The sequence below is a fragment of the Pan troglodytes genome, chromosome 10 (assembly GCF_028858775.2).
Source record: "Pan troglodytes isolate AG18354 chromosome 10, NHGRI_mPanTro3-v2.0_pri, whole genome shotgun sequence".
Classification (NCBI taxonomy): Eukaryota; Metazoa; Chordata; class Mammalia; order Primates; family Hominidae; genus Pan; species Pan troglodytes.
Window position 1 is genome coordinate 41,260,549 of NC_072408.2, and position 15,208 is coordinate 41,275,756.

The 15,208-nt window shown below is 52.7% G+C and overlaps 1 protein-coding gene across 1 annotated transcript; it reads left to right on the plus strand.

Moving 5' to 3' along the window:
* Positions 1–5,919: 5,919 nt before the first annotated feature.
* PPP1R1A (protein phosphatase 1 regulatory inhibitor subunit 1A) lies at positions 5,920–14,320 on the plus strand. The gene is made up of 7 exons (XM_016923266.3): positions 5,920–6,174; positions 10,257–10,317; positions 11,329–11,366; positions 11,784–11,847; positions 12,448–12,603; positions 13,529–13,635; positions 14,187–14,320. Exons 1-7 carry the CDS (start codon positions 6,091–6,093, stop codon positions 14,190–14,192), a joined length of 516 nt encoding a protein of 171 aa, XP_016778755.1. The 5' UTR covers positions 5,920–6,090; the 3' UTR covers positions 14,193–14,320.
* Positions 14,321–15,208: the final 888 nt, after the last annotated feature.

Consider the following 15,208-nt stretch of genomic DNA (forward strand, 5'->3'; position numbering starts at 1 on the left):
TGAACCGGGAGGCAGAGAATGCCGCGGGGTGAGATCACACCACTGCATTCACTCCAGCCTGGGCCACAGAGCAAGAACTGGTCTCAACAAAAAAAAAAAAAAAAAAAAGAGGGAAGAAGGCTGTATGAAGATAGAGGCAGAAATCAGAGTTATGCTGCCATAAGCCAAGGAACACCAGAGCCACTAAAAGCTGAAAGAGGCACACAGAATTCTTCCCTAAAGTCTATGGCACTGCTGACACCTTGAATTCAGACTCCTAGCCTCCGGAATTGTGAGAGAATTAATTTCTGTTCTTTAAGCCACCCAGTTAGTGGCACTTTGTTACAGCAGTCCTAGGGACTTCTCACTCCTCACCCCATGCTCCAGCCACAGCAACAAGCAATGGCTAACCCTTGGCAAGAGGGATGCAAGGTTTGGGCTGGGGCTGGGGCCCAGTACCCTCTGCCAAGCCTGGGAGGACGGGGTAAGGAGGGCTGGGCTATAACTTTCAAATGACTCCCCTATACACACTCCCCTGCTGAGCAGCCCCAGAGAAAAGCAGGCATCTGCTCCCCAGTCACCTAGAGGAACATGTCCAGAGCCCAAGGGGCCCTTGCCCTCCCATTCCTGGAAACCTACCCTCATCCCGTCCTGTGGCTGGGGAATTTTCCATCCTCCCACAGGCAAGTCAAAGTCATTAGATTTAATCATTAACAGGGCGGGTGTTAATTAGCAAAACAGGATGATTGTCCATGCTGATGAGGACACAGCTGGACATCAAGAATAGCTGATCCAACAAGGCTGGGGAGAAGCAGGACCTGGCTGAAAAGACGCAGGAGCTGTGCTTCTGTAGACAACTTCCCCCTAAATTCTGAAAGCACTGAAATCCCCATTCTTCAAACCTTTTTTTTTTTTCAAGAATCAAAGGAGAAAATAGTCGCAAGTGTTTAAGGGGCGCTAAGCACATTATGGACATTATCTCTTCCTACCTCTCACTATATATTATTATAATAGGGATACCTATTGTAAATCCAGTTTTAAGGGTGAGAACATTGAGGCCCAGAGAGGTTAAGCGCCTTGCCCAAAGTTACAAATCTGCTAAGTGGCAGAGCTAGGATTTGGCCTTAGGCAGACTTCTCCAGAGGCTGGGTGTTTAACCACAACGCTGACAGGAGCTAGTGTGGAGGGGCAGAAGAGGGTCTCTGCGGTCAGAGGTCACGCTGACCTCCTTCCTGATGCCCCTGATTCTGTAGCATATTGTGCTTCCACTTTTGTAACTCATGGTTGATCATGACTCACCCACCACTGCCCTGGCTCCTGCTAGGCCATAAGCTGTGTGTCAATGGACAGACTGTATCTCTTTTATGCTCCACTGTATCCCCAGCACTTACCATAATATCTGACACATAGGAATATCCAATAAATATTTGTTAAAAGAATAAATTTAACCTTTTAGAGGGTTTGGGATAGAAGGGGCTAGCTAGAGGCTAGCTACTAGCTAGGAATGGGGTCTTCTGGACTGCTGATGATCATAGTGTTAAAATGCATCTCCGAGACCTTCCTGGCCAATATGGGAAAACCCCGTCTCTACTAAAAATACAAAAATTAGCTGGACGTGGTGGCATGTGCCTGCAATCCCAGCTACTCGGGAGGCTGAAGCAGGAGAATCGCTTGAACCAGAGAGTCGGAGGTTGCAGTGAGCTGAGATCGTGCCACTGCACTCCAGCCTGGTGACAGAGCGAGACTCTGTCTCAAAAAAAAATAAATGCATCTCAAGAGGTCATCTAGTCCATGACCTTGCTTTAGGTTCAGCCATTACCCTGCCATGGCCACCAAATCTGGTTTACTGGGGAAAGTGCTGGCCTGGCTTCTGGACCTTGGAAGAGCTGTTCCTCCCCATTGCCTTGATTTCTCCTCTCTAGCCTGAAGGGTTCAACTGGCTGTTCTTGAAGTCTCTTTCACCCTACCAGTGGATTTGGGGATTCATGAAGAGGCAAAGCACTTTGAAAATGAGCATCCCCTCTGTTTGAATCACCAGCTCTGGCCCCATTCCCAAGACTGCCAGCTGCAGGGAGGGTGTGCACTCAAGCCTGACAGAATTGCAACTCTGGGCTTTTCTCACAGGCAAACCAGGACTTGCACAGTCAGAGGAGGCTGGACTTCCAAGTCATCCCCTAGGAGGCCACCCGTCTCCTCCAATGCTGCTTCTGGGGCTCACGAGAAGCTCTGGAAACTTCTTGCAGGGAAGTCTTCTAGATGGGCTCAAAACCCCGCAGGACAAACAGTCTCACTGCCGGGGACCCACATCTCTTTTCCAGATGAAGGCTTACTCCCCACCTGGCCTCCCTCTGTCTTCACAGGGGTTGGCTCCTAAAGGCTATTGGTCATTTCCAAAGGAGCAAAGCCACCCTAAAAGACAATGATTCACCCCCCATGGGGATTTTCAGAGCATATGCCTCAAGCTCTGAGATGATTCCAAGAGTTTCCAGAAATGTTTGAGAAACTGCAGCACGTCGGCATGAGCATATGGCTTCCTGGGGGACCACTTGGATGGGGTCGCTGCTCCTTTGGGTGTATAACAGCAGTCTCTGCCCTTATCTCCTCAGAGCTGTGTGTATAAAAAGTGTGTGTGCATCATGTTGTCAACAAGCCGGAGTGTGCCTCTGCCACACTGCCTGGGCAGGGAGAAAGGCAAAGATACAGATAAGGTCCTGGGGCTCCTGGGTTCTAACCCTGTTTCTGAGACATCCTGGCTGTGTGACAGGAGCACCCTCAACTCAGAATAACAGAATATTAGAGCAGAAGAAACCTGCAAAGTCACCCGGTCCCCTTCATTTTGAAGATTAGGAAACTGAGTCCGGTTGGGGGTTGGGGCAGCAACCCCAGAGTCACCCAGAGAGTTGATAGCAGATGGAGGAATTGAACCCTGATCTTTCATATCCTGGCCCAGGTGGCCCATCTCAGCAACACCTCTCTATACTACCCTCCCCTTGAGAAGCAAGATAAACACCCTAATACCTGCCCTCCCTCTTGGGTGGTTGTGAGGGTTAGTGGGGGTGAGAAGGGTGGATAGATAAAAGCAGAAAGTGCTGACAGCGACAAAGAGCAGCCCCATTAACCCAGAGTCCAGCGCCGAAAATAGGGGAGGGTGAGAGTCATTAAGTGACTGCATCACCCAGTCACATCCCTGTAACTTTAAATATTTCATGGAGCCAGCAGTGCACCACATACAGCTGCTGCTCCTCCAGCCCAGGCTGTGACTGCAGCAGGGCTGTGAACACAGGCGCCTAACATAGAAACATGCAAGCTGAGGGAAGGAGTTGGGATGAGGCAGGCTCTAACTCTCACTCACTCTAGGAAAGGTTCCAAGAGCAGGCATCAGGCCCTTTGCAGTGCCCCAGGCCTGTGTGTGAGCAACCCATACCTTCATACACCCACCGGCCCAACAGGCACTCACATAGCTATGGACATAAATAAAAGTCAAAATGACAATAAACACACACCTTCACAGACAGACCCATTCCAGCTTACCCGGCACCAAAGGCTGCACCCAGTCACACTCCACCTCCCTGCTAACCATAAACGCTTCGCCCACTTTCCCCAGTCTCCTCCTCCCAAAGCCAGTACTGGGAGCCATCCCTCTTCCCTCTCCCTCCTCTCTCCTCTGCTGCCTCTACCCCAGCACCAGCTGCTGCTAGGACCCCTCTTCCCACGCAGCCCCTCATCAGCCATCTCTCCAGAGCTCAAGCTCTCTTGGTCTCTCTCCTTACCCCTGGCTTTCAGGACAAAGGACTCTGAGAATCCGGGACTTGAGAAGGCAACATAGGGTGGGTGAGAGACTTGGGGAGGAATTTCCATGACCAGACCAAAGTTTGAGGGAGAGCACGGAATACGAAAGAGGACTAGGCAGCCTGGATGTCTGGGGTGGGGGTGGAGAGGTAACCACTCCGAGAGGTGACCACCCCTCAACTCTGCCGTCCTGCCAAGAAATAACAATTAAACCAGCAGCTACAATTAACCGTGACCTTCTATGCACCAGGTACTCTACCCGAGATGATACTCAACCCTAGGAGGTGGGATCTTCTGTCTGTTTTACAAATGAGATGGAGGCTCATGAGAGAAGCCTGAGTCCCCAGACATAGGGATGTGGGAATCCTGGCTTCACATCCCATGGTCCTGGTAGAATGGGATGGGGAATAGACAAGTCACCTATTTAGAGGATATTTGGGATCCTGTTCTGTGGATGTGTGGTTAGGAGGTGGGGTGAGTAGGAAGGAGGCCAGAGCAAGCAACTGGGCCCTAATGAGCCAGGTATCTCCCTAGCCCCCAACCGTTATCCTCTCTGCTTCAGGGCCTTCACGATCTCTTTCTCCACTGTCACTTCTTGTGGGGGGATCTGCGCAAAGGTTGGGAATGGAGACGGGGAAGCCCAACCAGCTGTTTTCCACCTGGCCCTGCCACACCAGAGAGCAAAGGGGCCCTGCAAGTGCAGGCTGGGTGTAAGGAGTCAATCCTGGAGTCCAAGTGACAGCAAAACAGGGGCCAGTTAACCTGCAGACAGAGGTCCAGCTGGCCCACTGTGTCCCCATAACCCCAGCCTTACCCTGAGAAAACTGAGCCCGACATGTGTAAAAAGATATGGCTGGGGGGAAGGCAGGACAAGTTATTTTGTGAGGTTAGAGGGGAAGGGGCCTTGTGAAATCAAGGTCTGGGAAGGGCTGCCCAGGAGAGGAGGCAACTGAGAGTTGAGGCTGACACCTTAGAGGAGAAGATGACCATATGGTTCTCCAAGAACCAGGCATGAATCTGTATGGCACTTGCCAGTTGCTTGGTTTAAGGCTAAAGAGACAGACCCCTTCCCCTCTTCCAGGACTCCCTGTGCCCTCCTCCCCATCCCCAGTTCTTCTCTCCACCTTCTCCTCCCGAAAAGATGCATCCAGCCCTACCCCTCCCCAGTGCCAAGCACATCCCCTCCCCCATCTAGTGATCCCCAGTCCTTAGAACGAGCACACCAGCTCCTGTGAATATCCTGTCTCCCTCACTGGCTCGTATTGACTGGCATCTTAGTCTTCCACCAAACTAGTCAGTTCCTCCCATAGTCTAACCTCCATTCCTTCAGTTACAGCAGCTGGTTTTCAGTATCCTGCCAATAGTGAAATTAGAAACCAACCCTATCTGTAAACAAGCCACCCCACCAAAGGAGTTTCTCTCTCCCTCCCCAGGCATTTTCCCCTTGCAGGCCTTTCACCTACTTTACCATCCCCTAATTTAGCAAGCAGAAAGTGAACTCGATTTCACAAGCAGGATTGGCTCCCCACCATCGTTATTCCTTTTGCCGAGTCCCAGATGGTCCTCTCTCCCCAAGCCCTCCACCCACTCCCACAGGCACTTCGAGAGAAACGCGCCCTCCGGAGACCCTCTGAAGTCTTCAGTTTCCTCTCCCTGGCACTGAGGGAACACAGGACGGGTGTGCAGACTTCGTATTTCCCTCCAAGTTTTTACCTCCGCCTAGTGTTTTCCTTTCAAAGGAAAGTCCCTCTCGAAGTCTAACCTTAATCCCTCCTGCTGCATGCCTAAATCCCCTTTCCATCTTTTCTCTATAATACAACCCCCTTTAAAATCATAAATGCAATCTTCCTCTCGCGTTTAGTCTCCTCTCCTGCAGCGCCCCTCTACTTTCCTAGCCCCAGCAACCTGCTCCGGCTAGGAGAAGTTCTTCCTAGCCACTCCCCACCCCAACGCCCTGCCCAAAACTCCGAGGACACTGAGGTATCTGCCTGAGCTGTCCACTACGACGGCTCCCGGGCCACGCCCGGACTCGGCGGCCCTCGGGGCGGTGACCCCCGCAGCCGCCGGTGCAGCCACGACGGGGTTAAGGTTCCGGGCTGGGGGAGGGGGAGGGGGCCGGGAGGGGCGGGTGCGGAGCCAATCGGCGGCGGCAGAGTCCCCGGAGCCGCGAGCTGGGAGCGCTGTGCCGGGAGCCGGCAGCCGAGCGCGCCGGGCTGGGGCCGGGGCCGGAGCGGAGCGGAGAGGGAGCGCGCCCGCCCCAGCCCCGAGTCCCGCCGCCTTCCCTCCCGCCGCAGCGCGGGCCCAGCGGCCGCCGCCCCAGCCATGGAGCAAGACAACAGCCCCCGAAAGATCCAGTTCACGGTCCCGCTGCTGGAGCCGCACCTTGACCCCGAGGCGGCGGAGCAGGTGCGGAGCAGGGCGGGGCGGCAGGGCACTCGCCCAGCCAAGGACGAGGGACCCCTGGACTGGTGGGACCCAGGATCCCTGCCTAGTCCTCCCTTAGCAGTGCGCCCTTTTGAGGACGAACGCTCAGTTTGCGGGGGGCGGGGGGGGTCTTCTGTCCCCTCCCCCACCGTCGGAGCCACATCTCGAATCTGTGCTTCTTTGAGACTGACCGAAGGAAGAGCGCCTCCACTCGATGCCTGGCCCCGCGAGAGTCGCTCTCTTCCTCCCCAGCCCTGGGGGAGGGGGCCTGCTTGAGGACACGACCCCTCCCTCCTTAAACAACCCTGCATCCCCCACCCAGTCAACCCCCACTAGAGTTTCTGAGCTTGGTGGTGGCGCTGAAGGGAATCAGCAGCAGTGCGGGAGGGGCCTGGGGAGGGGTCGGTAATGGAGAGGGAGCCTGGAAGGGTGGGAGTTGGAAGAGGAGAAACAGCTCTCCCTGTCCCCTCCTAACTGGGGGCCACCTTGCTGGGCTCCGAAAGTGATAACAGGAAGGGACTGAGGACCACTGAGAGGGCTGGGGCTCCAGGGAGAGGGGAGAGGGGTGGTCGAGTTGTAGGCTGAGGCTCCCTTCTTCAAGTCTCCGCACATGGCCGTTATTCCCAACTCCTGCCCTTTGGAGTGGGGAGTCCAGGTGGGACTGAGCCAGCAGCACTGGGAGGCCAGAGGTGGAGTCTTTCCAGGGGCTGGGGTCCAAGCTGAACAATATGCAAGGGAGAAGCACTGTGACAGCCTTGGCTCAAGGGGTGGGAGTCCAGGGCCCTGGCCCAGCCTCCTAGCCTGGTCTATTTTTAGCTCAGAGCAGCCTGGCAGAGGGGGCAGTGTATGAGAGTGTGTGAGCAAGTGTATGCCTCGGTGAGAGTGAGTGTATGTGTGGAGAGGGTGGCCACCCGTGGTCCTTACTACTCCTTGTTTGCCAAATATTTGCTTATTTGCCTATTGCTCCATCTCTTTGTAATCTCTGTCCATTTGCCTAGACATTCCCATTCCTAAAGAATATCAATTTCCCACAAGGTCAGTTCTCTGTTTCTCTCAACAAGCTGCCAGGCTCTGGCTGGCCACCCCCCACCTGAAAAAAACTTTGTGACCTCTTGGGATGAGGTGGAGAGAGTGTTTTTTGTCATTTTTGTTGCTCCAGCTGTTTGGTAGAATAAGGTCTGATGTGAGGGGAAGGGGGCAGGGGTACACACTCTCCCTACCACTTCAGCTTCCCAATGTGGACATAGGGTTAGGTACCTGCATCTCCGTCCTCTCTCTGGCCTGGGGTGAGCCACCACCTCAGAGCTCTAAGGTGTGACTACGGGAAGGCTCTTGGTGAAGCCTCACAAATCTGTAGAGGATGAGGAGGATGGAGAGCCATCAGCATGGGTTGTGTTCCCTGGGAGTCAGGGGAAAGGCTGCTATGCCTGGAGGCAGGGCATCAGCCAGGATAACCTCAGACCCAGGAAAAGGGGCTCAAGAGTCTGGACTGTGGAGGTTGGGGATGCAGTTCCAAGGAGAACTGCCTCCCACTGGCACAGACAGGGCCCGACACCTGTATCTGTTGGGTGTTGGAGGAGGCAGGTGTAGTAGGTGGGTAGGGAGGAGGAGGAGGAAGGCCAGCTGGTTCAGGGATCTAGGAGACAAGGGAGGGGCACAAGGCAATCCTGAGGAGTCAGAGGGAAAAAAGAGAGCGGGGACTTGGGCCTGCTTTCACTAATCTTCAGAATTTGTGTCTCTTAGGCCTGAAATTCTTCCTGTGGCCTAACCTCAGCCCCTCCTGCTGTGTTAGGCAAAAAGCTCCAGGCTTCGCAGGTGCTCCTAACCCAGACCAACATGGGAGGGCAAAAGGAGTTGGAAGCTCTGAGTTATAGAGCACAGAGTGGCAGGCGGTGGAGGGGTGCCCACAGCTTCCAGATCCTTGGCATGACTGCTTTGGAAAGAAATCCGAGGCGAAGTTATCACATGCTCCTGAGAGCTAGGATTTGGGATAGGTATGAGAAAAGGAAAAGAGACCATCTACTTATTTCCCACTAGTTCAGGTGCCTGGGAGGTACCTCAGGAAGTCTGACTTTCCTCCTTTCTGCTGTAAGGGTATCACGATTCCCAAGGACTCTGAGTGCTTAGAAACCTTGTCCAAAGCAAAGGAATAGGTCAAGGAAGTGATGTGTCCAAGACCAGACAGCCCTGCTGCCCTCTGTCATACTTGCAGTCTCTTTCTTGGGCTCCCCACTCTGATGTTATCTCAACCCACTGATCGCCACTCCACCCTCCCTGTCTCTTTCCTTCTACCACCACCACACCCTGCCCCTCCAGGATGGAAAGAAGTAGAGGAGTCTTGTAGTTGAAGGATGGCCCCCACCCCATATACATGAAGCAGATGGTCCCCAGCCCATGTGTATCAGGAATGTCCAGAGACGACTCACAGTTAATGTCTGTGCGGCTCATCCATGTGCACACTTACACACATACACAAAGGACTGGTACTGCGGGGACCTTGAAATGTCACCAAAAACAGATGCCACTGAATTCTCCTGGGAAAATGATGCCTTACCCCCACATACCCCCATTCTGTGCATCCTGTTTCTTCTTTGGAAAGAGTTCCCCCCTCAGGCTTAAACAGCCCATCTTACCATAGCCAGTACCCCCCACTTTTCTGGGCATAGAGAGGGGCAGTGTTCACCTCTGTCATCCCCCCACGGCCAGTGGTGATGATTCTAAATAATGGACACGCAAAGATAAGGGTTTGATCATTCAGTGTCCTCATCCTACTCCTCTCAGCCCAGGATAATTCTAGCCCTTTTCCCAGCCCCATTTGCCTTCCCTCCCCACTGCTAACCTAGAGGGTCATCCTCTAACCCCCATCCTTCCACTTGCTTCCAAGCCTCTAAAGCCTCCAGAGAAAGGGGGAAAACTACACCTCCCAGGAGTCCTTGAACTGACTTCAACAACAATCAACTTTATTGGCAGCGTGACAAAAGAACAACAGTGGGGGGAAAGGGGGCTCAGAGGCAGGGCAGTCAGTCAGCTTTATATGTTAATTTCTTAGACTAGGACCTGGAGCCTAGGATAAGATTTTTCAGCTACGCTTTGGGCCCTGACCAGGGTCCTGCCTAGAGCTCCTCCTTCTATTGATATTATATTTACCATGAGAAGGATTCCCCCAACCCCATTTCTTGACCAATCAGAAAGGCAATGTATCCAAGGACAGAGAGGACATTAGGGAGTGAGGGGCACAGGCCAGAGGAGATGCACGTTCAGATCCTCCTCTGTGCTGTCCTCCCGGGCTGGGGGGCGCTTGAAAAGGATGCTCTCTCCAGGCGCTGTCACACAAAATGTTAACGTCTGCTTGGGGAGTGGGTTAGAACACTGAGAGAAAGCCCTGTGCCCTCTTAAGTTATTTCTGACCATTGATCCAGGATGGACGGAAGGACAGCAAGCCAGAGATCAATGCATTAGAGCAGATATGCTTAGATGGAGAGCTGGGGCCAGGACCAGGGGGAGGTGGAGAGACAGAACAGGGGAATGGGGGCATGCAGGGAGGCGAGGTGGTCTTCTGGATCCTTAGGATTAGCTCTCCCCAGAGGAGGGGGAGGAGCCCAGGGATGTTCACCCTGGTTCACCAATGTAACATGGCATTTTTTTTTCAACTTTTATTTTAGATTCAGGGGGGTACATGTGCAGGTTTGTTACAAAGGTTTATTACATAGTGCTGAAGTCTGGGACATGATTGACCCAGAGAGTGAACATAGTACCCAATAGGTAGTTTTTCAGCCCTTGCCCTCCTCCCTCCCTGTCTTTTATTCCCCAGTGTCTATTGTTCCTATCTTTATGTCCATGAGTACTCAGTGTTTAGCTCCCACTTATAAGTGAGAACACGCAGTATTTGGTTTTCTGTTTCTGCATAAGTTTGCTTAGGATAATGGCCTCCAGCTGCATTAACATGGCATTTTTTGAGGTGTGTTAAGTAGGCTAGCCTGGATTATGTTACTGAGTGGTTTTGGGTGGGGCTTTGATGCTTCCACGTGTACTTGACCTGTTCCCCATTTCCCACCTTCCCTCAGATTCGGAGGCGCCGCCCCACCCCTGCCACCCTCGTGCTGACCAGTGACCAGTCATCCCCAGGTAAGCCAAGGGATAGGTTGCTGAAGGACGTGGGGGCCACTATGGCAGCGGGTCCCAATGAGAAGATGGGCGCTAGATGGAAGAAGAACAGCTCTGAGAAGGCGGGGATGCCCTCAGTCCTGAAGGCAGGAAGGTGGTGGCTAGATTGCAGAATATTCTTTGCTTTTGGAAAGATGGAGCAGTTCTAGGAAAGGGAGGGAGACCACCTGGCTCCTAAGCCCCCCAGGAATTGGGGTGGTCAACTGAGTGCTGGTTGCTGCGACAACAGCCTTCCAGGTTTCTCCAGCAACTGAGATGCTGCCACCCCCACCCCCAGAGGCAGTGTCAGCTGTGAGGGGGAGGGACCGCCTCCACCAGCTCTTCACAGCCCCCAGAGGGGGAGGGGGAGGTTAGAAGCAGCTCAGGGAGCAGCTGAGATTCTGGTCACCAGCATCCCCATCGAGGTCTGGGGAGAAAACAAGTTCTCAGAGAATGGTAGAGAGCTTGACAGGAGTATGGAAGAGAGGGGGACAGGCTAAGAAGCTAGGCTGGGGTTCAGGATGCCGGGGTCTCCAGCTTGCCTCCAGCTATACCTTCCAGACCCTGCACAGAATAAATTGACTGTCCTCTATCACTGTTCCCTCCTATGCAGGGCTTAGTTCTGGCTGACCCTGGGGTGGGGGAATGATTGGAAAGAGAAAGAGACATGGATACTTCAGAGGAAGAAAAAAAGCAAAAAGACTACAGATCCTGCCTTTGGGGATCTCCAGGTCTGAGGCAAAGATGCAGACGCAGATTGACCACGGAGCCAAGGACGGGACTAGATGCAGGGGGATGGAGGCAGCGGAAGCACAGGAGAGGAGCTTCGGAGAGGAGGTCTGGGGCAGCCATGATGGCCAAGAGCCTGGGGGCAGATGTGAGGGACAGATCAGGAGGAGCATGGCTGCAGAATCCCCTCCCCTGAGAAGTCAGCTCTATGGGGATCCCTGGTTTCCTGTCCTTATCACCCTCTCCTTTCCCTGTTCCCTTCAGAGATAGATGAAGACCGGATCCCCAACCCACATCTCAAGGTGAGCTGGCCCATCCCACTAAGCCCAGCCCAAAGAACCCCCACATTCATTAGGGGATTATTCCTTAAAACCCTGCCGCCCATCTCTAGGATCTTTTTGACTCCCGCTTCCCTGTACCTCTACCCCCCAAATGTGCATGAGTGAACATATACACATGCACCCCACACACACACACTCACATACACACACACACCCTCACAGTCTCCTTGCTCACCATTGTCGAGGTGGTTGGGGAAGCAGGCGTTTCCTTACCCCACTTTTTGAAGCTCACACCTACCCCAGGCTCCAATCCAAAAGCCTGGCAAGGCAGAGGAGGAAGGCAAGGGGGGCTGGAGGGCATGGGGGGCTAGAGGGCAAGGGAGGGGTCTGGAGAGCAAGGGGGGGCTGGCACCCATCTGTGCTCTGTGCCCTTCACAGTCCACTTTGGCAATGTCTCCACGGCAACGGAAGAAGATGACAAGGATCACACCCACAATGAAAGGTTTGCAAGACCCCTCCCATCCCTTTTTCTCCTCTGTGCCTGAAGCTGAAGAGGAGACCGAATGCCCTTTGGAAGGGAGGTCGTTAAATCTGCCTTTATTATGGTAGAACTGTTGCTAGACGAACTGAGGCTGAAATCCCAGTTTTGCCACTGACTAGCTGGGTGATCTGGGAGAAACTGCTTAACTTACTGAGCCTTGAATACTACCTCATTATGGCAGATAAAATAATATATGTGAACTCACCGGCACAGTGTACAACATGTACAAGATACTCAAATTTTTCTTGAATCTAAATTGAGCCTTTCCACCTTCCCCCAGGGAATACCATGTATCCCAGCAAGTGAGGAGTATCCCTTGTTCTTAAAGCCTCTTCTCCTATGCCTCCCTTATCTGTGAAAAAGAGTACTTTTTATGGTCTAGTTTTCATTCCTCCTTATTGCCAGCTAATGTCCCCTCCTTGTTCAGATCTCAATGGATGGGAAAGTCAAACACCCAGCAATGTGTGCTGAGCCTTTAGTGGGGCTGTTGAATCCGGAGGCCCACAGGGGAGACGCTAGGCAGTCATATCCAGTGTTCCCTCCCTTTCTCTGTGTCCCCAGAGCTCCAGATGATGGTTGAACATCACCTGGGGCAACAGCAGCAAGGAGAGGAACCTGAGGGGGCCGCTGAGAGCACAGGAACCCAGGAGTCCCGCCCACCTGGGATCCCAGACACAGAAGTGGAGTCAAGGCTGGGCACCTCTGGGACAGCAAAAAGTATGTTCAGGCTGGGGAGGGCCCCAGGCGTCCTATTTCCCAGCCCAGCAGGAGGCAAGCCTTACCCACTGCGGGGAGGGGAAAGAGCTGGAGCCTGGGAGAGGCCTAGTAGTAGGCAAAAACTGTCTCAAGGATATGGATCTGTTGGCATGTTCGGCATATATTTGAATCTTCACTTTTCCTTACTGAGTGACACCAAGCCCTCCCAACTTGAACCTCAGAGCCCCACTGTGGCTACATGGGGGAAACCCACCTTCATGGGAACAGCAATCACAGGCTAGAATCGTGGCTCGGCCACTTGCTACCTTACCAGCTGAGAGGCCTTGAACGACTTAACCTCAGGGTATAAAATGATAATGAGGGTGCCTGTTGCAGTGGGTTGTGTGTGACTATTAAATGAGACTGGCTGTTGACACAGCACCCGACACACACAGAGCATGCAATAAGTGGAAGCTGGTAGCAGTGCGCTATGTCCCTTATCCTAGATATATTCCAGAATTCAGAATGCTTCCAATTTTATGAAGATATAGTACATAAACTGTGTATCGCATAGTATTCCCGGCAGAGAACCCTACAATCAAACACATAATATTTCTGCAATCCAGTGAATGGTCTCACTAAGCAGAATAAAGACTAAAAATAGCCTCCTATGAGTTCATGTCAGGTTTAGACGCATATTGAGTTTTGTTTTTTAAACTGTAGAGGGTTTATTCTTTCCAATTTGATTGAAGATTTTTTAAAAGTGAACATATAGTAGTAATTGTGATCAAAGAAAACCCTGTTGGTCTTGCCTGATTGCACCCAACTTGGTCCTGGGGCCCTCTCAGGGGCCACTGGGGTATGGGTGCAGTGAGGAGAAGCAGTTCCCTCCCCAACACCTTTATGAATGCCACCTCTTCCTCCCACCCCTATGTTCCCTCCCCAGAGCCTGCAGAATGCATCCCTAAAACTCACGAGAGAGGCAGTAAGGAACCCAGCACAAAAGAACCCTCAACCCATATACCACCACTGGATTCCAAGGGAGCCAACTCGGTAAGACCCCAGGGCTGGGCTGCCAGGTCATAGGAGAGGAGGCTAATATTGTGGACAAAAGCAAGGGGCTAATATTTGGAGTCTAGGAAAAGGAAAACAAAGAACCAGCTTCAGTCCCTAAAAAGTTATTCTTTATGGTAAAAGGACTTGTATCTCCTCTGACAGACAAAAAGAAATGGATAGCTGCAGCAAGAAGGATTGAGATTAGACATTGTGTAGGACTTCTGGCTCCTGGAATGGGTGACAGCAGTAGGCCATGGATTTTTTGATAAAGGGGATTTGGAACCCGAAGGGAGATCCTCACCTGCCCAGCTGAAGTGGGCAGTGGCTCTCCCTGCCTGGAGGATGCATTGATGAGATAACTTCCTGAGCTTTGATTTCATAATCCGCAGCCCCCTGCATAGACTGGACACAGGAAGGACTGCTCTCAGACATCAGAACAAGCTTTCTGAGACATTAGATGTTGACAAATGGGATGGCCAGAAGGGGAAGGGACAAAATGACCCTCTGGCCTCTCACCTTCTCTTTCTGTCCCCTTTCCCCCATAACAGGTCTGAGAGAGGAGGAGGTATCTTGGGATCAAGACTGCAGTTTGGGAATGCATGGACACCGGATTTGTTTCTTATTCCTTCACTTTTGGGGAAAATCTCTTGTTTTTAAAAAGTGATAAATTTGGTGTTAGGTCCTTGGCACTTTCCTTCTTTTCCAACTGGGAGAAGCCTTTCTCCCTGCCTTCTTGCCCTGCCCTCTCTGTAGCCCCCACCCTCCTGCCAAGCTGCCTCTGGGAAGGAAGAAACAGGAGCTAGGCAGAAGCCTTGAGCAGGGAAGAGTTCTTCCCTTAGCCCTGACTTTACTTGCTGTGGGAAGAGAGATGAGGGTCAGATAGGTGGAAGGACTAACTTCCAGGGTGCCAAGAAGGAAGAAAAGCCCCAGGTTCTCTTTTCTTATTGAGGAACGATCCGACCACCTCACAGGCCTGCCCTGCAGCTGGAAGACTCGGCGCTCTAAGGCCTGTGCCGTGTCCAGCTGTGACTGTGCGGTGGGCTCCATCTGCTGGACAAAAGGGGAACTGCACCATGGCACTTGGCCCATGGGAAAGAGGGTGTGGTGGTGTGCCGATACCTCCTCGCCTGCCCTCCAAGCCTCAGCTGCCTTCCTTTTGGATTCCCAAGCTTCAGGATGTGTTCCCTCTTCCAGCTGTGGGACCGCTGTCCCTTATTTCAACCCGTTAGCAACAATGGATAGAGAACACAGTGGCTATTAATGAAGAGGCCCATGCTGGAGACTGGAAGGGTTCCCTTGTCCTAGACATTGAGGGGCCCAGATAAGACAAAAACCAAGCATAAGAGAAGAAACTGTCTCAGATCTCACGGCCAGGCCTCTCTCCTGCTGCTGTTTTTGATTTTCCCAGGTAGTGGGAGAGAGGAAAGGAGGGAAGGCAAGATTCTTTCCCCCTCCCTGCTGAAGCATGTGGTACAGAGGAAAGAGCAGAGCCTGAGAAGCGTCAGGTCCCACTTCTGCCATGCAGCTACTATGAGCCCTCGGGGCCTCCTCCTGGGCCTCAGCTTGCCCA